Here is a 25,719-nt window from a genome sequence, read left to right as displayed (position 1 = left end):
TGTGCTTGTTAAATATTCCTCTTTCGATATGGCCACCGAAAGGTTTTATCGAAAATAGAATTAATAAAATCAAAATTCAACACCGAAGAGATTGACAACAGTGACCGTCCCGCACAGGTAGTTTGGTAAGTCAAGCCTATTCTTTTTTATTCTTTAACTGCGGAGGTTACAATTTAGGCATAAGTTGTCCGAAAAAAGATAAAAAGATATTTATAAGAAAGGGAGGATTAATTACAAACCAAGGGATCGCCATTTGGCTATGATCTCTTGATTGTTAAACGCTAGCTATGCGAGTGAATTCGGTATAAACTGTTTACTTTATCCAATTTTTGTGAATGAACAGTTAGTCGGATAACCTTTTGGTTGCGCGTATTACAGGTTCTTCCGTGATTCCCACCATAATTTTGTTGTTCTTATGTTATTAGCAGCATAATTTGTTTAAATATGCACCGGTTAATAAAAAGACACGCATCATTTCACATGTCTTGTTCATTCTCCTGTTGTAACGAGGCTCGCAGCACTTTACCCTCATTAGCTGTGTCGATTCAAATTGTAACATGATTTTGTTTCAACTTAAACAGCTACGTATTTTTCTCGTTTAATTATACAATATTGCAAAGTTATCCTAATTCTTAACTTTGCGTGATATTAGTGTCTTTATACGGTGCATTCTGTTCAATGTTTTGTGGTACTTGTGCATCATGGAAACATTATTGGATGAATGACGTTTCCTTTCTGTCGGTAAGTAGCTGGGGATTGATTGTTATACTCCAGCAAAATTACAAATAATAGTAATAATAATTATGTCAATTAGTTCTTACATTGAAGAACAAAAATCAAGTATTGTTTAATGTTGATCTTCTTAGAAATATAATTGTAAGTTAATATATATATCCGTAGAATTTCCTGAATGTGTAAGTACATACATAAGAATCAATGTATCTTATTAATTGCATTAGAAATATTGGTATTGAATGTACCTAAAAATTTTCTTGTTGTATTCCATGTTGTTGAAATTGTCTTTTCAGCAATATTTTGCAACAAGTATTACGCGCACCGAATTATCATTTTCTAAATACCAATTTGTGATTCCACTTCAATTTAGTTTCAAATTAAACTGCATACATGAAAACTTCACATTTAGGTAATGTTATATGTGTAAAGAAATTGTTTAAATATATTAGCATATACAACTTTCAACTGGTAAGTATACTTCATTAAAATTTGTTAGCTAACTAATGATAACATTTATCAGAAAATTTATGGTACAAAAATGAACCACTGCTGCTACAGGGTTGGCTCATAAATTAATATTTTTTTTATTCCTTTCTACAAGTATCAATGGCAATATTCCTTTTGAAAATTATAATTATTAGTTTTGTTAACCAAGGCATATACATCTTTAAATCATTTCTTAGTTGAGGCTTTATTTTTTTACAGTATTGTAGTATTATGCCATTTTTTAATTTTCGTATATCTGACCGACCCTGATGCTGCATTTTTTTCTTTCTCAAACCTTATAACAGTTTTATATTTTCAGACGACACAGTGAGAATTTTTACACACACGTGGATCAAACATGCAGAATTTTGATGATCTTGACATAGAGGGTCGTAATCCTACTCACTTATCAGAAGCAGGCAAAGAGAAGGTGATGTATATTAACAATTGCATATAAAATTGTTAATTACCATCTAAAAGATTTTAGAAAATCAGCAGAAACAGTATTTTGAACATATATTTATTAAGATCGCAATTTTGAATATTCTTTATTCAAGGCATTCCAGTAATCAAAACTACTAATACATTCCTATGTTCTTCGATATATTTTTGCAACAACGGTTATTTCTTGGTTTTACAAAATGTTTGTATTTCACAGGAAGAGTACGATCGAAAGCGTTTAATGAGGAGCAGTGTCACAGCTGAAGATGGCACACTTAGACCTGTATATTCGGAAACGGAAGATGGCGATATATGGTGTCATATATGTAATATAGCTCTGTTTGGAGCTCACAAATTATTAAATCATAACATGTGTAATCGTCACAAAATGAAATTAGACGAATGGCCATATCCAGTTTTATTATGGTCGAAACGATCAGATATCGTAAAAGCATCCCCACCTGCACAATCAGCTGCCATTGGCGATGGTCTAGCACCCGGAGAACCGGTACCACCAGGCATGGAAGACCAAATAACTAGAACAACAACGATTCAGACAAGTCTGGATCGACATAGAAGTTCACCGCTCGTTGGTCTGGAATATTTGCTCGAACTAGTGGATAACGATTCCTGTGAACCCAGCTATACATGCGTTTTATGCGATAAACGGGGTGATCCTCGTACCGTCATGGCTCATATTACCAGTTACAATCATAGAATAACTTATCTAAACAGACATTTTCCAACCATATCGCGAGCTATTACGGAATTACCGCGTACTCCCAATTATAAACGTGGAGCTAATGAAATATCGGTGTTAGTGGCTAAGAAGATCGAAGAACGATTTGGAAGACTACAGCCGCAATTGGTAGACAAGAATCAATTCGAAAAGAACAAAATGCAGTATATCAAGAGAGTCTATCAGGATTATCATTTTAGGTAAGTTGTAATATTATTATTTTTTACAATCTTAACTTGATATACATTTGAACGTCATGCGAATTGAACATTTCGATTCGCGTGTTTTTATTAAAGTTCGATGGACGCGATTTGACGAGGTGCGCGGTAATGAATTTCGTAATTTAATTTACATTTCCTTAAAATCAATGGCTGTTTCCTACGTGCAGGGAAACGCCAGAGTTAACATTTATGGATGTTTACGATGTGCGATGGGTAACAGACTTTGAAGAAAAAATGGGTGAAATGGCTGGTGTTAGTGGTACAAAGAAAGGTGAGTGTACAATGATCTACATTTTTAGGTTAGATTAATAGCGTCTTAAGTATTCAATCGTTTAACGATAATCTTGTGTTAAGATTCTCAACCTATCGATGACCCAGACGAAAAACAAAAAACCGAAGACAAGAAACATGAAAAATCAACACCGAAGAAAACGGAATCGAAATCGGAAACTACGAAATCGTAAGTTAATAATAACGATTATATCTGAACACAAGAATGTAACACGTCTCCTCAAAATGAAATGTTAAATCTGTTTTTTTTTTTTTTTTTATATATATATTTTAGGGGATTCAAGATTCGTATCCTTACAAGGGATAAATTACATATTCGTAAACCGTTAGAAAAAGAGGAAGAGACAATGAAAAAATCTCCGAAACGTCCTTCCGACGAAACAAAGTCTCTTTCATCGCTTTCAAGCATTTCTAGCAGTCCATCTCCATCACGTTCCAGATCACGATCACCGAATCGTAATCGTAAACCCCTCATAACAGAGAAAAGTACGAAATACCGTTCAAAATCGCGATATTCTCGATCTCGTACGCGTTCCCCGGAACCGCTTAGAGAACGGGACAAATGGGACAAGTATCGTGACCAGATACGACGGGCCGAAGAAACGCTAGACCGTGCTTTAAAGTTTCATGAGAAAAACCCAGAAAAGCATCCGTCGTATCCAGACGAGTGGAAAAAATTTTGGAACAGACGGTACAAAGAGTTACAAGCCGAGGGCAAAGATCCCAGCAAGCACGATTTCAAGCCCGAATGGATCGAGTTCTGGAACAAGCGCATGCGCGAAATTCATAACGAACAACTGCAACAGCGAAAAGAAGAGATCAGAAAACGTTTAGAATTACCAGAAGACAAGCCACCGGAGAAATGGATTCCGCCGAACAGACGCGACCGGTCACCCAAACGAAGCCGTCATCGCGTAGAGAGCGACGACGACGTTGAATACGTTGGAACGAAAACTATTAAAACGGATTATTACGACCATCACGATACGAGGGATCGTGATTACTCGTATTCTTCTTATATGCGTGGGCGAGGAGCTATATACAGAAGCAGTTACTACCCCCGAACCGTTTCACGCACGAGATACGCGACACCCTATCCCGTGAAAGACAAATCTCCGAGCCCTATGCCCGAAGAAGTATTAACCGAAGATTTAGAAGTGGTCGGTTTACTGAGGTTGCTCACGGCACTGGAGGGCCAACTGGGCTCCCTTGGACCGAAGATAGTGTCTCTTCTCTCAAAAGCATTAGCGGCGGAAAAAGCGAAACCGAACTCTGCCGAGGAGTTACTGTACGACGAAGAGGTGAGCGTGCTTTTCGAGACTGTCAAAGAGAAACTAAAGGGTCAGCTGTTCGCGGGAATGATTGAAAAAATGGCTATAACGCCGACGAAATCTGCGATACAGAATATCGCTCAGTTGTTACATAGAACAGCGGAAAGCAAGAAAAAAATGGAAGAGGAGAAAAAGAAGAAGCGAGAATTAGAGGCTGCGAAGTCTGCGAGTTACGTACCGAGAACTGTTTACACGAGGCCTGTGGAGGTTATCGCACCCGTAATTAAGTCCGAGCCCGTTAGCGTGCCTGGCGTGGGTACTGTAGATAAGGTGGCTATAGCACAACAGATAGCAGCTGCTCTAGTAGCTCAAGGTAGATCGAATGTCTCTCAAGAGGAATTGGAAACTCTGATCAATGCTGTTGTCGGAATGGCCGAGGCGTCTAAGAATTCCGATCGACCGGTAACCACTGCAGATTTCGTTAAAGGCCTGTCGAAAAGTAACAGCTCTCTCGTTCAAACTACGACACCTGTGCCTGCAACCTCAACGACGGATACAGCTGAACGTCAAACTTCAAAAATGGAAAGTTTGTCGGATACAGACTTGAAGTCGCTTCTGCAGAACTTTAAAGACTTGAGTTCTCAGGAACAACACGGGCTTATTAATTTCTTGAAAAAGTTGGAGGTGACCGATCCGGTTCGAGTAGAAAAATTAAGAGGATTCGTCAACTTGGGTACGACGTCAACAGGAGTTTCGGTGCTAAAAACGAAGTCTCCGACGCCAGACAAGATAGAGACGATTATTAAATCGAGCAGAAGTATTTCGCCGTTTTCAGTGCGCAAAAGTAATCAAAATCCCATAGATGAAGAAGATAAATGGAAACCTAAAATAGATATGTTCGCGAATGACGATGAAGAGGAACAGCAGGCGAAGAATGATAACGAGGATAAGCAGAAAACGAAGATAGATTTATCTGACGATGATGACGATTACACGTTTGAAGATATATACAAAGCGGCGGATAAAAACGTGATCGAAAGTGAAAAAGCAAAGAAAAAGTCACGAACTTTTTCAAAGTCGGCATCGAACTCTCCAAGATCATGGACGCATTCTCGTTCTCGTTCACGTTCACGGTCGCGCTCTCCGGTAAGAGCAAAGGAATTGACGAAGACCAGCGATCCGAATGCAATTTTGAACGAGACCAAACGATTGATAGCTAACATAATGGGTGATCTTCCGAATAAGTATGTATCAAAATCGCACATGTCGCTTGCGTCTGAAAATCTCGAAAAAAATCTACAAAAACCATTAGATCAAATGTCCAATACGTCAACGCCTCCCTTCTCGAACTTTTATAATCAGGGAATCGTTCAGAATAATCCACAGGTTTGCCCTCGTCCGCAAGAATTTCCTTTGAGTTACCCAAACATATCTAATCAACAGTTTCAAAATTATCCGCAACAAGTTTACAGTAGTAATCAAGGTTACATGGACGATGTATATAACTACCAAGGTTATGGTACTTTAGGCAATCAAAGTCAGTATAATAGACCAGTCATACTGTCGAATGAATACCCTGGTCAACAAAATTATGGTGGACAACCGTACGATCCACCATCCGCGGGACACCACGGGACTTCCAGTTACTCGCAACAACATCCCCAACAGCAATATGGAAATTATGTGCAACAACAACAACGTTTCTATTAGAATGACATTGAGTTTAGGAATATTTCGTACGAATGTATTGAACTTTTACCGTAGCTGTAAAGTTATTTACAATTGTTACGGGACTAGTTCTTTTTCTTGGACTATTATGCAAGCGTTTGTGGAAAGTTTGAGTGTTATTAGTTGATGAACTCATACATAGAAATGATCAGGATATCATCCATTTTTCTAATCGAATTGAATGAAAATATATAAATACATTTCAACGTTCGTTTTAGATCGTAATATGAAGTTTTCCATTGATACGTATAATAATACGCGTCCTGATCGCTTTTATACAAAATTGGGGGTATCCTTGTTTCATTATCACAGGATTTCTTGACAAATTACAAATTTACATTTGTCGTTCCTCTTTGTGCACGAGCAATTTGTCACTGCATCAGATTTTTATACGTTTATAAGTCGCGTGTACCTCCGCCCCGTCGATAGCGAGGTTCAATTTTATTCTAAACATCTAACTTCAAGTGAATCGCATAGACGAGGAGTGAACGTGGGTTTATAAAATGGAGTATTACTTGGAATGGTCGATGTCAACGGAAGAAAGTAAGTAAAATAGAAAGTTGAAACGAAAAAGGAAAACGTCTTTACTCTCAATTACAATTTTGTAACAATAGTTTTAATTAAATTTTATTATTTGATAATACGTTGTTCATTTTCATAATTTAGCAATTTCAGATACGCGTGACAAAATATCAAAGGAGTCGAAAATAATGATGTTATTTTTACAAGCACTTTTAATGTTTAATGAAACATATATATATATATAATAGACAGAATAACTATGTGTAATTTTTTAATAAAAAAAAAAATGTTCCAAGTCTATTGGACGAGTAAAGAATAACCTTCATTTGTAAATACTTATAAGCGTATTAGTTTTTCATCTTTCAGAGAAACTATGAACATACCAAGGAACATGTTTCTTAATATCTGATAATAATAATAATAGAATTAAATTAATAATAAGTTTAACTGTATAAAAAATCATACATAAACGAATCATTTTATTCTATGCCCCATGCTTTTCATTTTAGCATATATTAAAGTTACATACATGAGTGCCAGCCTTTAAGAACAAGTTGCAAATTTTAAGGGTATAGGCGAACAAGCGTGTAAAAGATGCTCCTAAATTAATTTAAATTTATCATACGAATAACTTGTTCTTAAATATCTTACCTTTGGTAACATGTATCTTCAGCCTTTATCACTGTTGTCATTAATTATAGGATTCGTTTGTTCGGCTTCGAAGATTTTGTTTAATATTCATCTCCGCGGGCCGTATAATTCTTGCGAGATATCGAGCATGCGACAGGTAATAAATTATTGCAGCTGTGCGTGAACAGTACTCGGCAGCACAGAAATATCGGTCAACTTGGAGTAGCCAATTGAATTTTTTACTATTGAACGCTGCTCTTGATATCACTTTTCAAGCGGAGAGTAGTCTTATTTTCATCGACCATTATTTCTGTTAACAAGAAAATTAATCTCAAATTAAAGATATAATAGAGGAAAATCACGTTCCCCTGCCGTTGCTACAAGTATAATAAAGCTAGTGTGTAAAAACTTGGTTCATTTCTCTATGAAGACGTATAGTCGTATCGAGCCCAAATCGGTTAAAGAGCTCTTCGTCCACGCTTATTCGCTTATACTCTTCACAGATCGTTTATTCTGTTTATTTTATTAATACAATATTGAAATAGTCGATATATTAATACGCGGTTGCATAGTACACATTGACTAGATAGTTAGAAAGATTCTCGAACTATGTCGCACTTATCGATACACGCAGTACCATGTGGCGTATATCACAACGAACTATATAAATTAATCAAATACAGCCCAGGCCGCAATTCATACAATATTTACAATTTGCTTTACAGACGTAGAACGTATTCAAATTTCCTACTTGGGCACGAGTCCTCTCGTCTTTGGGTAAACGGGCGGTGGGATCTGTTGGATCTTACCAACGCTCTTAGGTCGTATCTTCGCGGATTGTAATCGTGGCTTTGACCTGAGTTTCGCGCTGGAAGCGTCTACGTCAATGTCACCTTCGTCGCGCAACGCTTCTTCGAGGACAGCTTGAATCGTGGGAGCGATGGTAGGTCCCTGGTAGTCCAAGGTTGTCCTCGCTGGCATGTCAAGGTCTAGATTCAATATATTTTCGCCAGCGTAACGACAACCTCTGCCCATGGCCAAAGCAATTCGCGCATACTCGGAAACTGGTCTACGAGCGCCAGGAATCGACGTGGGCCTCTTTATCGAGTCCATGCCGGATGGCTCTGGGTCTTTGACCATCCAACAGTCCTCCTCCTCGTCGAGATGAATTCTCGACAAAATTTTATTCTTCTCTTCCTCGGGAATGAAATTTTCAATTATTAAATACTTTAGTTTCAACTCCTTCATCAGTTCGTGTTGGGTCTGTTCCAGATCCCTTCTGTCTCTGTTGAAATCGTTGGTCACATCTTCGAGTTCCTGCTTCAGAACCTGCAGCTTAGTGAAACATTTCCTAAGCTTCCTCGATTTTACGTCCACCTCTTGCTGCAGATTCGTGTAGGTTTCCTTCACGCCCACCATCGTTAGCTCCTCTGCCTCTAACTTCTGTTGCATCTCCACCTCTCGTTTCTTTCGCTCGGCAATTTCTGCCGCCTTCTGTTCCAAGGATCTTTGCTGCTCGTTCGTGTGGTCGATGATGTTCTTGCCTCCGCAGAGCATCTTGCTCTCCAAGTCCTTTATTCTCAATACAAGATTCTCCGTTTCTTGTTTCTCCGCTTTCAATTGTTCCGCGATCAGCTTCTTGTCCGTTTCGATTTTGTTGTCCTCGCAGCGACTATCCTCCGTCTCCGATTCCGAATCATCGCCCTCCTTCTTCCTCTTAGACTTCTTCTTCCGCTTCGGCACCGTGCCCTTCTGAGCCAACTTCTCCTTCAGTCGACCGATTTCTTCCTGATACTGTCTCAAAAGAGCATCCTTTGGATCCTCGTTTATCTTAGGCTTGTTCTTTATATTCTTGGCGCGATTCGCGTACCTTAACGTCGTCAGAGTCTCGTCGTAATTATAACTCGCTGGGCCGATATTCGCGACCATGATGGTTTTAGAATTCCCACCCAGAGAGTCTTGCAGTAGTCGAGTGAGCTTGGAATCTCTGTAGGGCACGTGGGTGGTTTTCCCGTCCACCAAAGCCGAGATCACGTTACCTAACGCCGAGAGACTCAGGTTGATCTTGCTCGCTTCCTTGAGTCTTTCGCCAGAAGCCCCAGTTTTGCTCTGTCTCTCGCTACCAGCCAGATCGACCAGGTTCAGACGACCCACTCTTATCCCACCTGTGTCGCCCATGGATCCCATCTCGATGGTAACCAGAAATATCGCGTGGGACCGCGAGCTGTGCTCGTTCATGTTCGTCGCGCCGATCGTTCTGTTCTGGTTCCCCGTGTTCATCAGCTGCTGTATCTCTCCAGCACTCTTGCACACAGAAGTAGAGAGATCCTTGACGAATACCCCCGTGTCTGGTTTCTCCTTCAACTCGAATCGAAGAGTTTGATCGGGCTGCAGGAGATCGCGAATCTCCTCCTGATAAATTTCTAAGTAACTAGCTCGTACCAAGTACTGCATATTCTCCGATCTGCCTATGTGATTGAAAATATGCTCGAAGGACCGTGGTATCACGCCACGTCTCTCATAGTCGTTCTTGGTGCCCTCCATGGTGTACGTTTTCCCAGTGCCAGTTTGCCCGTAAGCGAATATAGTGCCGTTAAAACCGTCAAGAACAGACGACACCAATGGTCTAACCGTCTCCTCGTACAAGTCCAATTGGCTGGAATTCCAGTCGTAGACTGCGTCGAACGTGAAAACTTTCACATTATCGCTAGATGGATCGTCTCGTGGATGGCGAATCTCGACCACTCCCCTCGTTGGAAACACGTCGACCACGCGCGTGTAACCGCGAGCTGTTTCCTTCTCGTCCATCGGCCGACATCGTACGACGACCTGGACGCACTGGGTCATCACCTCCGCCGATGTATTCGACTTCATACTTTTCTTTTTCCAGGTTTTCACTTGATTGTCTGCTTTATCCATATTGGCAGCTGATCACACCTGTGTAACGAGAGAAACGTAACAGTGAGCCAACGGGAAGACCCGACGGGAGCACGACAGGTTCGCAAAAGTGATGATATTGTGGTTAAAAGCGTCAGAAATATCACCGAAACTGATCCTTAATCGAGTGGTAATTCGATTAGAAAAGGTAACAGTATTATTTTGTGTGTGTATGCGTGTGTTAGTTAATGAGTAAATAATGTATGATTCTTCGAGCACGTACAGGTCGCGTGTGCCAACGTTCGCCAAGATTCGAGCACATGTTCCTCCAGGTGCCTTGGTACTTCGTTCGTACGCGACTTGAGGGATTAGCGATATTTGCGAATAAATAAATATTCTTAATAAAAAAATATACAAATTATATTGGTAATTTGTAAAAACTCTTGAAACAACCTTCCTTGCTCATAATAAAAATAACGAATAAAAAATAAATGTTCTGTTTCAAAGACCGATGTTTCGCCAATGTCCCCTGTACAAATGTTATGTCAATATTGACAAAATTGATAAAACGACAACGCCCTGATTAAAGCGAAGCCACCCCCAGATTATCGTATAGTTTTGTTCGGGGTCGTGACTAATAAGCTACTATCTACCCTAAACTGATTATTGTATATATTTTACATTACGAATCCAAGGATCAGACAAAGTGACGTAAAACTTTACGGGTTTTTCATCCATGGCGATATCAGTAGTTTGTACGAATTTCATAAGAATTAATATAACAAAATTTAGTTACAATTATCTCGAATATTTCTCAACTCTTTTTCATTCGAGATACTTATCGTTTGCAAACTCTGTCACTTTTCACATGAAATGAAGCGAAAGTTAGATACGAACACCTTAACCAAACACTACGCGATACGTTCTAACTGTCGTGACCGAATTATTGTCTCGCAAACACCTACCTTTTCAAGCTTTCAGGCACGATAAGGTCCCAGGTTACGAAAAAGCGTTACAATAAACCGACGATTTTTCGTCGTATCCGCATGTTACCCTCCTCCGCAAAGTATTGATCCATTGTTTGCTTTCCAGGATTCACACTGTCAACACGCGCTCTTTTTTTATACACACTCGTCGAATCGATCTTGTCTCGAATGCGATTAGAAAGCCCGGTGACAATCACGTTTTAACGTTTAATCTAATCACTAAGACAGTACGCGATGCATCGTGACCGAATACAGGAACAATCATATCATATTTTGACAGCACAAAGCCATTACGGTTAAGCCTGCGCAATGAAGTCCTCTCACTGGTTTCCATGAACATACTGAATCGATCTCTCGCTTGACCCTCGAGTATTCTATTCGAGATAGACGCATTGCGGTGGATTCATGAAACTCTTTAATAGGAAATTTACCTTACCGACGGCTTGTCGCATTCTTTCCATTTTTTTTTAAACTAATTTATCAACACTCGAATAAATTATTTACAGCCAGTTACAGTTTTTAGTAAAAGTTAACTTATTTCGAATATTTTTACAGCTGCAACACTTCGATATTATTTTTTAATAATTATTTATTTAATTGTATTTATATTGATGTATTGTGATATTAATTTATATAATAATTTACTTTGAATATAATGTATTCATTCACGTTCGTAAAATTGAAATCATCAGCTGATAAATACTGAGTTTGCGTAGTAATTGCGTTTGGCAGGAAGTATCTACTCTAGTATATTTTGATCAAAATTACGCTAACGATACAAATATTAAACATGTGTTCTTATTTCGCAATTGTTTCTTAGTAACTACGATCTTTTTTAAGTATATACGTTATGTTCATAAGTGGAATTACATCGATGCAGTTTATATGTTTTTAATTGAGAACCTATCTTGCGAATAAAGGTGAAGATATGAATATTTTATTAAGTAATTTTTCAACCATGTCCATACAATTATTATTCTATCATATTTTTTCAATATTTGAAACAAATTAATAACAAAGTTAACCTATAATGTACACGAATTCCTTATCTGTAAAAATGAATTTGTGTCAAGGAAGTGACGTTGTGTATTGTGGCTAGTTTCATACTGTGCAAGTCACCATCTCGAAAAAGTACTGCAATAGTATTATTTATTAGAAAGACTGCTCCGTTAAATTAATAACTGAAATCAATGTCGAAAAACTGGAAGTGTTACGTATAAATCCATCGTGAAGTTAGTGCATCCCATTAAATCAATGAAAATAGAAACTTTATAGATAAAATGTTGGAATGAAAACTGTAACATACTCGATAATTTAATATTAAAGATTACTTCGGAAATTATTTTCGAACAAATATGTTAGACAGTACATCGTTTGAATACTATATATCGTGAAATGAAAAAGGAATAAATTAAGAATTATTGCTTCTTTGGATATTTTATTTATTTTTAAATGCATGTACAATGTTGTTTTTCTCTTTTTTTTTTTTTGTTGTTTATTTATTTAGTCATGTCTTTTTGTTTCAGACAAAATGAAATTGTGGCTAGTAGTAGCTCATATTGTACTAGTTGCCACAAATGTATGGGTGACGGCACATTTCCACGAAGAACTTCCAGAAGACAATGAATTTGCTGAATTTGAAGACTTTGAAGAAGAGAAGCCAACTCAGTCGATTAATGATCATGGCACAGAATATTTTAAAGAATCAAATAGTAACCAAGATTTTGAAGAAGAAGATGTTTTGATCGTTGATAATGATAGCGAATTCGATCACTTTGATGAAGAAGAGTTCGAAGGGGTAGATGCTGCTGGTACAAATAATGGCCCAAAAACTGATGAACCCTCTACATTAACAATTACAAAAATACCGCTACATTTGCGTGCAAGATGGGACAGCTTTTACTTGGAAATACTAATGATCATTGGGCTATTAGTCTACTTCATTAATTATGTAGCAGGTCGTTCCAAAAATGCTCGCATAGCAGAAATGTGGTTAGTGGAGCATAAACAGATGTTACTCGATAACTTTTCTCTCGTCGGTGATACAGGAAAATCAAACGAAGACATAACCGAGAATGGTTTAGTAAAAGAAAGTCAATCGCACTACAGTTTATATTGTTCAGGACGAGTTGGTTGCGATTCCATGTTAATCGAATTAAAATTAATTAAGAGACAAGATTTAGTAGCAGTGTTAGCGCAACTTGTGCGACCTCAAAATGATCAAGCACTTATACGTATAGAATTAGCAAAAGATGAAACAGATAACTTTGTGCTAGCGGTAGCTACGAAACGAACCGCGATTCATTTAACGCGCGATATGGCTGATATCAGCGTCTTCTGTCCAGAAAAAAGGCCAGGAGAAAAATTTGGTCTTCCACCAGGGTTTTATGTAATGTCTGAAATTGCCGAAGCCGCATCTGCTATTTTAGACACGAGAGTTTTACAAGCATTTACGAAGTTTGCGCCGTATATAGATTATATACATATTAGTGACCAATTTAGCGGCCCCAAGCAACAAGAGTAAGAATCGTATTTCATTAATATTTGTCATGGACGTACTGCACTGTTTCTTTTGTGATACTATGTCTTCAATTCTGCTTTAGAGATACAACTCAATTAACAATGCCCGAAGTAAAGAGAGTTTTACTTGTGGGACTGAATATCAGTATTAAAGGGCGCACTACTAATGCAGAAGGACAAGAAAAATTGAAACTTCTTTTGCAACTAACATTTTATTTGTTAGATAAATTACGTCGTTTCAAGCTATCTAAAGAGGTTAGATATTTTTTCGTAAGATTATATTATCCTTTTATTTATTCTGTTAAAGACATTTTACATTTTTATCACTATTTAGGGTAAAAGTAAAGCAGATAAGAATAGATTGAGAGTGGAGGAAGCATTCTTAAAAACAACTCATGCCGCTAGAGCCGAAGCGGCCGCGCAGCGAAGAGAAGAACGTCGCAGGGCCGAAAAGGAACGTATCTTACAGGAAGAAGACCCTGATAAACAAAGAAAGTGGGAAGAAAAAGAGCAACGAAGACTTACTAAAAAGAGAGCACCTAGAATGAAGCAGCTTAAGGTGAAAGCATTATGACCTGATACAGTTAATTATACAGAAATCATTGAAACATTTAAAGAGCCATGAGTTGCTCGATCAAACTGCCCATTTAATTTAACTTGTCTAGTAAATCTATATTTCAATCATATTCATACTTCTCTTGGAGTCATCAAAATTTCATTAATCAATTTTCATTCAAATTTTACAACAAAAATCTATAACTAAGTATAACATGCTTCAAATTCATCTCTGGATAGTTAATTAATTATATATAAATATATATAAACTTACTACTTTGTTTTCCTGTTAATAATATATCACTACTGTTATATATTTATTTGACGATATAAACAATATAACTTTTTAAATGTCATATGTATTGAATATATGATTTATAATTTAAAATGAATTTTGCTTTTATGAGAATATTAGATATATATAACTGTTGTTTCTAAGCAATATTAACAGTATTTATTACACAATTTATTATTTAAATCTATCTTTTTGTGTGGCAATCTTATAGTATTACATTTTTATAATACAAGTAAAAAACAGAATTAATTTTCTGAGTGGTATTTTTCTTATTTACTATTATTATTATTATTATTATTATAAACCATATTGATTTCACCCACTTTTCATATTTCATGAAATGCATTTTTATCATTTCTTATTTTTTTCGATATGATAATCCTCCATTGAGCATTGAAATGTGGATTATTATTATTATTATTATTATTATTATTATTATTATTATTACATGTATGAAATTTTCAAGAAATATGAAAATACTAACATATAAATCCAATATCAGCATCATATTTATATTTATTTAACCATTTAGTATTAAATATAATATTAAACATTATTTCAGTGTATATGAAATGGAGATGTATTTGTAAAATTTTGTTTCAACCTTGTATTTTGATTAAATACTGTTCCGTCCCGGAATTTTATTGTCAATCGAATATTGTATACGCAGAGTCTGAAGCCGCCTTAATGGAGGGATTTAGGAGGACCATCAGCTTAGCGACCCTTGTAAACTCGACGTACTGGTCACTTCATGCTGGTACCCTAAACTTTATATCTTGGACGAGCAAACATTCCTCGATTCTCTCTATTTTTTCCATATTTTCATAAGTCCGCATTCCAAGAACAGCTCCACACTTTCTTCCTCGCCCTTCGAACAACTTAGATCCTCTTTACAGCCAATTAATCCTTAGATTTAGGTTTCATCAGTTTAATTACGCTAACAGAGGTAACAATTTTTTGTATACGACAATACACGAATCAACCGAGCACTTGTACTTGCAATTACAATACACACTCTGATACACTTTCGAATCGTATCTCATTCTTCGCTCAGTATCCTTAAATTCAATAAACTCAATCGATGGGGCACGTGTTTTTTCCTCGTCAGCCACAACATCGCGTCGAAGTCAACACTCAATAATCAAAGAGACAAACACGACGCAACGAGTACCATAAATATTATTGTCGAGAGATCTCTTCATAAGTACTAATCAGTCAATTTTAATATCTAATAATATTACAGACTAAAAAATATTTTATGCGTGAAAATATTATAGCGTTTAAATTTTCTGCAGATCCTTATTTTTCAACGCCATACTTAATATAGATTAAAAAGTACAAGCAATACATAACATACTGTGATATTTAATGTTATGATAATTGTTACCAAAGTTAGGAATTATGCAACAGGTTGGAATAAAATCAGGGATCGAAAAAAACTATATCTTTTATTATTTTTTTTTAAATTCTGTCTAAACCTTTCCTCGTTCGTAAAAAAAAAAGATATTCATTCTGGTGACACAAATTTATTATATCCTTTATTACATTTATATAGAAATATTTATCCGAGAGTAATTTTATTTACAAAAAAAAACAACTTATCACAATCAGCTTGCATTGAAATTATAAACGTTATATATTTAATTGTTATATGTGCATTCAGGTACAGAGTATTTCACACAGCATACTGTGAATTGTACAATCTTTTGTTACTTTCGATTACAGTTTTACAGAATGAAAAGTTATTATCCGACACAAAGTCGGCGATAACAATATTTAATCCACCCTGGCCAGGTCGTTGTTGACCTATCCAAGAAAGAATTACTTTTTTGCATCTCGGTATTAAATTCATCTGCAGTGTTCCGCACAGATGTTTCAACACGTAAGAAGTGTCTGGAGTTAAAACGCACTGGGACACAAAGCCAATTTCCAAAGGCCTGGCCCGCATTTCTATATTCAAGAAATCTATAAGTCGGTCGACACGAACAGTGTCAGGCCACGGTGTGCGCCACAAGGCACTTGGCCACAAAGTTGAGTAACTTTGGGCATAAGAGTTTCTGTAAATAACGATTACTTGATACTTTTCTAAATTAAGCCGACGCAGCGTTATATGCTCGAAGCTAGAAGCTATTGGGCACAATTTTCTCTGAAATATACGGAAAATTGTTTCCACCAGATGCCGATGATTCGCTTCCGTGAACGAATAAAAGTGTTGAAAATCTAAGACTACAATTTCATTACTGTGGGAGGCCAGCCATTCTGCCACTTCTCGCAGTGGTTGATATATTGTCGATCCGTACAAGCCGTGTAAAAAATAAATATCCTCGTTGGTTGGTTTTGTGGCAACACGCAAGTCCAAATATCGGATTCCACCGTTGAGCTGGTCCTTAATATCGGCGAGTTGTGTAACAGACCAATTAAAAATAATAGGTTTTGAGAAGACCGAGCAGTAACGGCCGAGTGCCCTTATGTAGTTTGGCTCATCGGGCCCCACGTCGTTACGTCGATTTATAGTGTAAGTCATCGTATCGTGGGAACCTGTTACGAGTGATCAGTACATATTATCCACACGCATTAAATCTGTTATTTTCATCGCACGAAATTAACTTCTAAATCAGTAGTTCCCAAACATTTGATGTTTTATTTCAAAAATTCATTATACATTCGCGTTTAAAATTTATTTTAAATCTTCTTACAATATACAATCAAGAAAAATAATAGAGATATACAATTTTTATGAAGTATATGTACGTGTAGAAATAAAAAGTTTCTGCACAGAATTTGAATTTCTTAACACTCCAGGACAACTGTTGATCCGCTGTGTCCATCTCTATGCGTGATGGCTGTTTAATATATTATTATATACAGTGTACACTTTATGCAAAATTTGAATGCATTACTTTCTTCTTGTAACGAAGGAGTCAATGTAATTGGGACAAAATTCAAACGTTTCGATTGACATACCAGGTATCGCCAGGTGTATTATGGGTATCTCTTTCACAGCTTCCGGAAGTCGAGTCATCCAGTTCTCTAGTTCTTCGTTCGAAGTGATCTCTTTACCTTCGGTTGTTTGCAGAAAACCACTTTTATATTCCATGCTTGTAGTTTACTTTTTGCCACCCAGACGTTTTTGAAGAAATTTGTATACAGGAATCAGTGAACGATCACGAGTAAAAGGAACTACGTAGGCGTACGCCACACAGACACCGAATGGTTCGTTACTTCATGATCTACATCCTTTATATCACTTTTTCAACCTAACATTCCCACGGTGATATCATACCAATTACCTTGCACCTTATTCCCGCGCGGAACAACTGGATGGTACAGATTCGTAGAACCTAACCTCATGGCCATTCGATTATTCAGCGTCCCTCTTTTGTACAATCGAGAAGTTAACTCCGAGAATGATCAACACACGTGATCTCGATGTTGATATATGTATGTTTGTTAAAAACTTTGAATCCGTAATGTTTATTACGAGATACGAGACGTTAAAACACATTCAATACTAATTTAATAATTTATAACTCTACAATCATAATTTAATGTGTATATTAAACGTTTCGAACGTTTAATATTTGATTCTCGGTGTACAAAGTTCGGTTAATCTACCTAATTAACGACAGAAAATAATATGAAAGAATTTTTTTACGAAGAACAAAATGATGAAATTTTAAGGAATAGTAAAATTAAAGGCCCACTGTTTTTATTTCGTAAATGTTATATTTTTCTAACTGTTTAGTAAAAAATACTGTTTGTTACATAGAGTTGCACGGTATAGAAACATGTAAAAATATTGCAATTTCTTCATATTGTCGTAACGTTTATAGTAGAATAACAGTAACAATAATAAGTTTTACAAAAGCTCACATATAATTATCAGTTTGGACAGTATTGCTTCTAATACATCTTTTCAATGATCTTCAGAATACTTTTGAAATTCAACAACTATTTAGTAGTAGTAATATTAAATTTGCATCTATTACATTAATTTTCTGCTTTTGTTATCTTTAAGTATATCCCTCCCTTCGGTGCTAATAGAAAAGCACCTCTGTCAAATACGTACGGAATCATTGTTTTTTCGCAAACATCGACTCTGTGATTGCGAAGTATCTTTATCAGTCCAACTTTTGATTGGAAGACTGCAAATCGTGCGCCTGAAAATTGACAATGGTCAAAAATAAAAATGTATTAATAATACCTTCGAGTAAAAAATCGTTTATTTATGGATTTAACGGGGGAAAAAATTATTCTGTTTACGTACCAATGCAATTCCTTGGGCCATCGCCGAAGGGTAAATAATTCATGGGGTGGCGAGCCGAAGCAGCATCGTCGTCAAATCTCTCGGGCATAAAAGCATCTGGATTTGGGTAAATCTTGGGATCTCTATGAATAGCAAATAATGGTATCCACACCATAGTTTTGTTTGGTATCGTAAGTTTCGTACTCTCGAAAGTGTAATCGCTGATAGATTTTCTCATCAATATTGGTCCAGGTGGATACTTTCTTAAAGCCTCTGTTTAGATAAACATTTAGCTTCGTTAATTTTTCCGTAAGTCTTGTTCAATTAAAATTTTGTTTTCGATTGTCCTAATTTTCTAAATGACTCCTAAGATATTAAATATAATTATTTGCCTAACGAAGCTTGTAAGAAATAGGTTTATGTACTCTGCCATCTAGTAGTATGTTTTGGAGGGTATGAATTTTATGATCAAGGAATACCTCGAAATACTTTATCCAAATACTTCATATCTTTGATCTGTTCGTATTTTAATTCGCCATCGTTGTTATCACAGTATTCCCTGATTTCTTTTCGCAATTTGTCCTGTACATCAGGATTTAGCGCCAGTTCATAAAGGGTGTTGCTCATCGCTGACGAGGAGGTCTCGAAACCGGCGATGAAGAAAACAAAAGCTTGCGCAGTCAGTAAAGTATCCGTTAATTCTGTAAAAGAAGATAAGAATGATCATCGAAAAAATATTGTAAGTAAGGCGGGTGCAGGTTTATTCCACGACATTGTCGTACTTACTAATATTTTCCAGCTTATCGGGGTGTTTCTTAAGTTCTAGAAGCATATTGATGAAGTCAGGCCTGACAGTTTTACTTTCTTCTCTATAGTTCATGGTGTCAACAACGACTTTCGTGAAGAACGTTGTGATATCCGACGGCGGTACTATGTAACCAAGTAAATTGTAAAACCACGGTACAGCTTGTCTCATTCGGAATCTCACCAATTGCCAAAAAGTAGATGCGAACACCTTTTTGCCCATTCGACGAAATTCACTTTCCTGGTCGGACAGTGCATTCGTTTCAATCCCAAAAGCGCAGCTACCGATTACGTCGGTTGTATACTTTGCCGTTAATTCGCGACATTCCACCGGTTCTCCTTTCGCCACCAATTTTTCCAAATATTTATCTAAGTGTTCCGAGCATTCTACTATGAGAGGAAACATCTCTTTGATTTTGCCAGACGTAAACACTGGCGAAAGTCTCGTTCTCAGCGGTCTCCATCTTTCTGGTTCTAAATTGAATAAATGCGGAGAAAGTGGTTCCATCTGGAATTGTAGAAATTAAATGTTTAGTTATTTAAATGTAACCAAATGAATCCGATAAATGTGCATCATTAGCAAGTTTTATCTACAGGGTGTCCCAAAAGTCGGGGAGGAGCCGGAAATGGGGGGTAGCTGAGACGATTCTGAACAACAATTTCCTTTGCAAAAATGTCGGATGGGGCTTCGTTAAGGAGATATTAAGCGAAAACCCCGACCAATCAGAGCGCGCGTAGACCGTTGGAGCGGCCGCGGTAGCGAAGGCTACGCGCTGGCGGCCGCGCTTGTACGCGAACAAGTGACTCGACGTGCATCGAAGGACATTGACGCTACCACCTAGCGCGTAGCCTTCGCTACCGCGGCCGCTCCAACGGTCTACGCGCGCTCTGATTGGTCGGGGTTTTCGCTTAATATCTCCTTAACGAAGCCCCATCCGACATTTTTGCAAAGGAAATTGTTGTTCAGAAACGTCTCAGCTACCCCCCATTTCCGGCTCCTCCCCGACTTTTGGGACACCCTGTATATTGCGGAAGACATAACTCTCCACCATACGAACAAAAAAGAATCGTTTACATTATAATCATCTGATAATTACGAAAGGAAACCTGACACAGCACGTTATGCCGTAGAGAGAATTCAGAAATGCTTTGACAGTAGCGCCGATATTACTTTCATCAGATATTTAAATAAACCATTAGCCGGTTATGAATGATATTTGAACGTAAACATAACTCAGTCTTAGTATTTATGAAGTATCTAATCTATTGACAGTGGTATTTATAGCGGCTTAAAATTAATTTAGATTTATTTAGCCATTGATAGACGGTAGAAACTGCGCGATATATAGCTATCGAAGACAGTTGCGATTACCATACCTTTTCATTAACATTGATTCCTCTATCAGCAAACTTAGAGAAATCTCTTATCAGAACGTCTTTTATCGCATCCGAATCGTGAAGAATAAGGACGGGCGTTCTCCTCGTAAATATTCCGATCATCGGTTCATTTCTGTATTCTTCGTAGAGCTTTTTCAAGTAGTCGGCTAACGACGTCCTCAGCAACATAACGTCCTTTATGTTACCGAACGGCGGAGCAGGTTTCGGCCCCGGAACATTGCGAATTTTCCAAAAATCGTAAGGCGAAACGAAGTAATAGTAGACCGCGAGAATCAACGCGGCGATACCGCAAAATATTTCTAGGTAGCTTGGCATTGTTTCTCCGCGATCATAGTCCAGTGAACGATGAGATTTAACGAATCAAATTCTCTGCATAGTAATATTATTATTATTATTATTACTCTAGTCCTAAACTCGCTTAGATTAAATTCTTGCACGGAAAAGTTCTATTACCAGTTACTCTGGCTAGTCTTCGCAAATACTTACAAACGACTCTCGCATCAATATTCCACTTTACCTTCAAGAAATATAGATAATTAAATTTCATAGCTGCAGTTAATTTGAAAACGCACACGTTTGATATCAAAGTGATAGAAGTTTGTAATTTTATTTTTTAAATATAAGCATATTATCCATTACGCAGTTGCTAATAACGCATATCTCAACAAACTTCTGGTTTTTACTTCTTTATTAACGAATAGAGGAACAATTTATTCATAAATTTTCATACCATTAAACTCGCATTTGATGTAAAGACAGCATCACTTTTTATGAAACTTCATGCAATGTTTACACTTCATATACTACTCGAATAAAGAGAGAAGCTAACACACAACCGTATTGCGTCATATCAATCAAACTGCGGATAACTGAATAATGCGTTATCATTAATGCAAGTCACGGTACCAAGAAAACACGAGAGAACGAAAAATCCATACCTGAGTACCTTTAGAGAGAAGAAAGAACGATGCACTCTACGACACGGAATCTAGCGGACTAACTCGATTTGAGGAAACTCGGAGATAATGGACCCGATCGTAAATTGTTATCTTCACTTACAGATATTAGTGTGAAGGTTAAATTGCACTCTCACACTAGGTTAACATCGTTGTCATGGATGATTGTAAGATGTGTAGAAGGAGTATTAACGTCGGAGTATGTAATTGTTTAGCTAAGTCTATACACGCCGAACAGAGAAGCTACTATCAGTGCCACTGTGGTGACTCCATTTGTTGTGGGATAGATCCGTCGCGCAATGAGAGTTTTCACTCACGTACTGCACTACCGACTTCAACGATAATGATTGGCCTGAAACGTACTCGTCGTTCAAGAATGCCAGCTCTGGAAATCCTGTTCACCTGAAATACCGACGTCGGTACCGCTGGTACCTTCTTGGTATCTTTTAAGAATCGATTTTTTCTTTACTTCGCTGGGATTCAATTAATATTTTACTATCCAATCTAATTACAATTGGCGAGGGCTGTATTCCACGAATAACAGTCTTCCACAGCAGATAACATTCGCCATTACGAGATGAGGATTATATAAAATGACCGGTCAATTTCATAGATATTCCATAATTTATCACATTTACCAACTTTAATGGGGATTATGCCCAGTTTATTACAATTACTGTCACATATATCTCGACGTAGTTTTGTCAAGACCATTAACGCGTGTACGTGAACCTGAACAGACTTTGGGAAAATAAAACAGTACGGACTTTATTCGTCTCCTTCTCGTCTCTTTATTTTGAACGACTTCGAGTAACTTCACTTCTGCAGTGAACGCCTGCGTTTGATTAATACGATATAAATATACGTGTACTTCGCAATTACACGATTGGAAAACTGGAGTTTTCTAATGCTTTTGCTCGAATCACATCTTAACATAATTAATTTAATTTTCCACTTTACTTATCTTCAAACGTAGTCCTCCTTTCGGGCTCAGTACCAGGGAAATGGGATTCTGAACGTATGATGTAATTGTTTCGTCGCAAAGGTCGAACTTGAAATTTTGTAGCATCTTTATGAGGCCTACTTTGGTTTGGTAAATTGCAAATCGAGCTCCTACAAAGAGAATTAAAAACAGAAGCTCTAGAAAACATTGAAATATCGTTTTTAAAATTACCAATGCAATTCCTCGGTCCATCGCCGAAAGGTAAATAACTCATAGGATGTCTTGCAGCAACTGCATCCTCGTTAAACCTTTCAGGGTCGAAAGTTTCTGGGTTTGAATAGACACTTGGATCGTGATGGATCGCATATACCGGAATAAGAATTCTAGTATTCTTAGGAATTGATACTTTTGTATCATTAAATGTATAATTTTCGTTATTTTTTCGTCTTAGAATCATTCCTGGTGGATATTTCCTAAGCGTTTCTGTCAAGTAGAAATACAATTTAATAAATATTTTGGTGGTCAAGTCATTTTAATAGTAAAACGATAACTTCGTTCGTTTTTTCACTAATTATATTTCTAATAGCATACGCATACCTTTGAATACCTTGTCCAGATATTTCATTCCCTTCACGCTCTCGTAGTCGAAATCTCCATTAGTTTTTTCATTGCATTCTCTAATTTCTTCTCGTAGTTTATCCTGCATATGAGGGTTCAGGGCCATTTCGTAAAGAGCATGACCGATAGTCGTCGAAGACGTCTCAAAACCGGCCGCAAAAAACACGACAGCTTGTGCAGTGAGAATAGTGTCCGTAATTTCTGGAAGATAAAATCTGTACCCAGTCTTTCGGGAAAAATTCATATACTAGTAGGTAAATGATTTAACGTCCGCGTACTTACCAATATTATGCAGTTTTTCTGGGTGGTCCTTCAGTTCCATGAGCATATTTACAAAGTCAGGCCTGACAATGTTATTTTGTTTCCTGTAAGCCATAGTTTCAGAGATAACTTTCGTGAAGAATATATTGACTTTTGATTGTGGTAACAGACAACCAACTATTCTGTACAACCACGGCATAGATTCTCTAAAGGCTAGCCTCACGAGCCTCGATGGACGAAACGTAAAGATCTCTTTTCCCATTCGTCGAAATTCGCATTCCTCCTCCGAGAGCGCGTTCATATTGATTCCGAACGCGCAGCTTCCAATTACATCGGTAGTGAATTTTGCCGCCATTTCACGGCACTCCACCGCCTTTCCTTCCTCCGCTAATTTCTCCAAGTATTTCTCTAATTGTTCCGAGCATTCCAGTATCAGAGGAAACATCTCTTTGATCTTGCCGGACGTGAACACTGGCGAGAGTCTCGTTCGCAGCGTTCGCCATCTTTCTGGCTCCAAATTGAAGATATTCACGGACAACGGCTCCGCCTGTGTTAACGTAAACGAAGAAAAATATCTTATTTCGAGAAACAGATGCTTCAAGGCTAATTAAAATTTTTGAAATTAAGCTTGAACAGCTAAACAACTTTTACTTCGATCGTTCTTTTTCTACCATTCAGAATATTCAAGTTATTTAGGCGACCTGTTTTGTATGTCCAATTTTGCGTACATACTTTTTCGAAAACGTTGTTTCCTCGGTCATCGAACGTGGAAAAATTTTTGATAAGAACGTCCTTGACAAGATTCAAATCGCACACAACCAACGTGGGCGTTCTCCTCATAAACATCCCGATCATGGGTTCGTTTTTATATTCATTGTAAATTTTCGTCACATAGTTGCCCAACGATTGTCTGGCGAATATGATATCTTTGATATTGCCGAATCCGATTATCGGTTGAGGTCCAGGCACACCGCGTCGTTTCCAGAAGTCGAAGGTGGAGGTGAAGTAATAATACAAGATGACCAACACTGCAGCAATCGCGCTGAATACTTGAAGGTAGTCTGTCATCTTGATTAATACAGTCGTTATTCGCGACCAGTCGACAGTTCACTGAGGAATGTTGATTCGAACTCGAGTCTAGATAATTATTATTACATGTAAAAAGCAGTCTTATCGTGTATCATTCTTCTTAAGTTCAAAGACTTATTTGCAGTTTTGTGACGAGTAAGCGCGAGGGATTATTTTAAGATAATCAATTGGACGTTTTCTACGTATTTGTAAAGCCGAAATGTAGCTTCTGAGGATTTCGTTTCAGTTAGAGATAATGCTAAGTGCGGGATCTATAGTCATAATTGGCGAGAACGTAAATAAAATGATAAGGTGTTTAAGAAAAGTAGTAGAAACCGTTTGTATCGACGAAGATAAATCGAGTCACGAGAGACGTAACACGACTGGTTATGACTTGCTTCGATTTCTAAATTGAAATAAAATCAATTGGAGGCTTGAGATCAATGAGAATTTATCGAATTCATCGGCCTAGGTTCGCCATTTATTAAACGTATAGAACAAACTTGTGTGACATAAATGCAAAAGCGATGTTAGTTTTATGATGATGTGGCCTAAAGAGGTCAATTGAAGTTAATCAAGTTATATAGATACGGAGCAGAGAGCAACTAGTAAAAAGGATGAAAATGGCTGCGTAGTTAAAGGAACTAAGAGGAAAGCAAAGATGAATCGATATTAATAACAGTAATAATGATAATGGTAATATAATAACGATGAGATTAAATAACGTGTGACTTACAAATAAAGCAACGCAATACTGTCACGGATGATGAGCGCAAACGTGTTTAACTGTTACATACTTACATAGCTACACGATTACGAGCAGTGGCGTACCGAAGATTTATACGCCCTTGGGGAACAAAATCGAAACTCCTACTTTCATCCAAATGCAACGTAACAAAATGTACAATTATCTGAATAACGTAAACATGTGTCCTTTTGCGATTTCTTCATCTAACAATTAATATTACAATATTTTTGCATCGCTCGTCACTCGCTATTCACTAGAACTGACATCAATACACGACTTCCAATGATCTATACACGTGCACGGAGAAAACGGCTAGATTAAAAACGGCTAATCATCCTGAGTCACGCTATAAAAGATATCATTATTGTTTCACTGAATCT

At 37.3% G+C, this 25,719-nt stretch overlaps 5 protein-coding genes across 7 annotated transcripts; 2 read left to right on the top strand and 3 right to left on the bottom strand.

The window, feature by feature from the left end:
* The first annotated feature begins 1 nt into the window (after position 1).
* LOC128886592 (uncharacterized protein CG7065-like) lies at positions 2 to 6,747 on the top strand. Its single transcript, XM_054141608.1, has 6 exons — positions 2 to 125; positions 1,541 to 1,651; positions 1,880 to 2,601; positions 2,790 to 2,893; positions 2,977 to 3,082; positions 3,188 to 6,747. Exons 2-6 carry the CDS (start codon positions 1,580 to 1,582, stop codon positions 5,892 to 5,894), a joined length of 3,711 nt encoding a protein of 1,236 aa, XP_053997583.1. The 5' UTR covers positions 2 to 125; positions 1,541 to 1,579; the 3' UTR covers positions 5,895 to 6,747.
* LOC128886597 (kinesin-like protein KIF3B) lies at positions 6,473 to 11,447 on the bottom strand. The gene is made up of 2 exons (XM_054141630.1): positions 10,907 to 11,447; positions 6,473 to 10,001 (listed from the first exon to the last, which is right to left on the bottom strand). The coding sequence occupies exon 2, from the start codon at positions 9,981 to 9,983 to the stop codon at positions 7,812 to 7,814; it is 2,172 nt and encodes a 723-aa protein (XP_053997605.1). The 5' UTR covers positions 9,984 to 10,001; positions 10,907 to 11,447; the 3' UTR covers positions 6,473 to 7,811.
* A 174-nt stretch (positions 11,448 to 11,621) lies between these two features.
* LOC128886598 (PAT complex subunit CCDC47) lies at positions 11,622 to 15,397 on the top strand. Of its 3 annotated transcripts, none has more exons than XM_054141632.1 (5): positions 11,622 to 11,847; positions 12,454 to 13,447; positions 13,531 to 13,702; positions 13,782 to 14,006; positions 14,968 to 15,397. In XM_054141632.1, the coding sequence occupies exons 2-5, from the start codon at positions 12,459 to 12,461 to the stop codon at positions 14,983 to 14,985; spliced, it is 1,404 nt and encodes a 467-aa protein (XP_053997607.1). In that variant the 5' UTR covers positions 11,622 to 11,847; positions 12,454 to 12,458; the 3' UTR covers positions 14,986 to 15,397. The 3 variants fall into 3 exon arrangements, with proteins under 3 accessions (XP_053997607.1, XP_053997606.1, XP_053997608.1); XM_054141631.1 differs by lacking the exon at positions 11,622 to 11,847 and adding an exon at positions 12,002 to 12,159; XM_054141633.1 differs by lacking the exons at positions 11,622 to 11,847; positions 14,968 to 15,397 and adding an exon at positions 12,002 to 12,159 and having other exon boundaries at positions 13,782 to 14,951.
* Positions 15,398 to 15,807: 410 nt separating this feature from the next.
* On the bottom strand, positions 15,808 to 17,705 carry LOC128886602 (PI-PLC X domain-containing protein 2). The gene is made up of 2 exons (XM_054141637.1): positions 17,262 to 17,705; positions 15,808 to 16,835 (listed from the first exon to the last, which is right to left on the bottom strand). Exons 1-2 carry the CDS (start codon positions 17,392 to 17,394, stop codon positions 15,973 to 15,975), a joined length of 996 nt encoding a protein of 331 aa, XP_053997612.1. The 5' UTR covers positions 17,395 to 17,705; the 3' UTR covers positions 15,808 to 15,972.
* Positions 17,706 to 18,003: 298 nt separating this feature from the next.
* LOC128886787 (uncharacterized) lies at positions 18,004 to 25,632 on the bottom strand. The gene is made up of 11 exons (XM_054141951.1): positions 25,393 to 25,632; positions 24,256 to 24,660; positions 23,545 to 24,070; positions 23,242 to 23,463; positions 22,876 to 23,127; positions 22,651 to 22,814; positions 20,725 to 21,105; positions 19,330 to 19,855; positions 19,023 to 19,244; positions 18,565 to 18,816; positions 18,004 to 18,457 (listed from the first exon to the last, which is right to left on the bottom strand). Exons 2-11 carry the CDS (start codon positions 24,589 to 24,591, stop codon positions 18,288 to 18,290), a joined length of 3,051 nt encoding a protein of 1,016 aa, XP_053997926.1. The 5' UTR covers positions 24,592 to 24,660; positions 25,393 to 25,632; the 3' UTR covers positions 18,004 to 18,287.
* Positions 25,633 to 25,719: the final 87 nt, after the last annotated feature.

This window comes from Hylaeus anthracinus, unplaced genomic scaffold, assembly GCF_026225885.1.
Source record: "Hylaeus anthracinus isolate JK02 unplaced genomic scaffold, UHH_iyHylAnth1.0_haploid 11985, whole genome shotgun sequence".
Taxonomy (NCBI): domain Eukaryota; kingdom Metazoa; phylum Arthropoda; class Insecta; order Hymenoptera; family Colletidae; genus Hylaeus; species Hylaeus anthracinus.
This window is presented reverse-complemented; position numbering and strand designations above follow the sequence as displayed.

Excerpts from the sequence above, each read along its gene's own strand:
- LOC128886598 (XM_054141632.1), top strand. The coding sequence starts at position 12,459 with ATGAAATTGTGGCTAGTAGTAGCTCATATTGTACTAGTTGCCACAAAT. Across the intron at positions 13,448-13,530 it reads AGCGGCCCCAAGCAACAAGA|AGATACAACTCAATTAACAA; the intron begins GTAAGAATCGTA and ends ATTCTGCTTTAG. Across the intron at positions 13,703-13,781 it reads GTTTCAAGCTATCTAAAGAG|GGTAAAAGTAAAGCAGATAA; the intron begins GTTAGATATTTT and ends ATCACTATTTAG.
- LOC128886592 (XM_054141608.1), top strand. The coding sequence starts at position 1,580 with ATGCAGAATTTTGATGATCTTGACATAGAGGGTCGTAATCCTACTCAC. Across the intron at positions 1,652-1,879 it reads CAGAAGCAGGCAAAGAGAAG|GAAGAGTACGATCGAAAGCG; the intron begins GTGATGTATATT and ends TGTATTTCACAG. Across the intron at positions 3,083-3,187 it reads AAATCGGAAACTACGAAATC|GGGATTCAAGATTCGTATCC; the intron begins GTAAGTTAATAA and ends TATATATTTTAG.
- LOC128886597 (XM_054141630.1), bottom strand. The coding sequence starts at position 9,983 with ATGGATAAAGCAGACAATCAAGTGAAAACCTGGAAAAAGAAAAGTATG.
- LOC128886602 (XM_054141637.1), bottom strand. The coding sequence starts at position 17,394 with ATGGAATATAAAAGTGGTTTTCTGCAAACAACCGAAGGTAAAGAGATC. Across the intron at positions 16,836-17,261 it reads AATACACCTGGCGATACCTG|GTTCCCACGATACGATGACT; the intron begins GTATGTCAATCG and ends CACTCGTAACAG.
- LOC128886787 (XM_054141951.1), bottom strand. The coding sequence starts at position 24,591 with ATGACAGACTACCTTCAAGTATTCAGCGCGATTGCTGCAGTGTTGGTC. Across the intron at positions 24,071-24,255 it reads GAAACAACGTTTTCGAAAAA|GCGGAGCCGTTGTCCGTGAA; the intron begins GTATGTACGCAA and ends ACGTTAACACAG. Across the intron at positions 18,458-18,564 it reads TGGCCCAAGGAATTGCATTG|GCGCACGATTTGCAGTCTTC; the intron begins GTACGTAAACAG and ends GTCAATTTTCAG.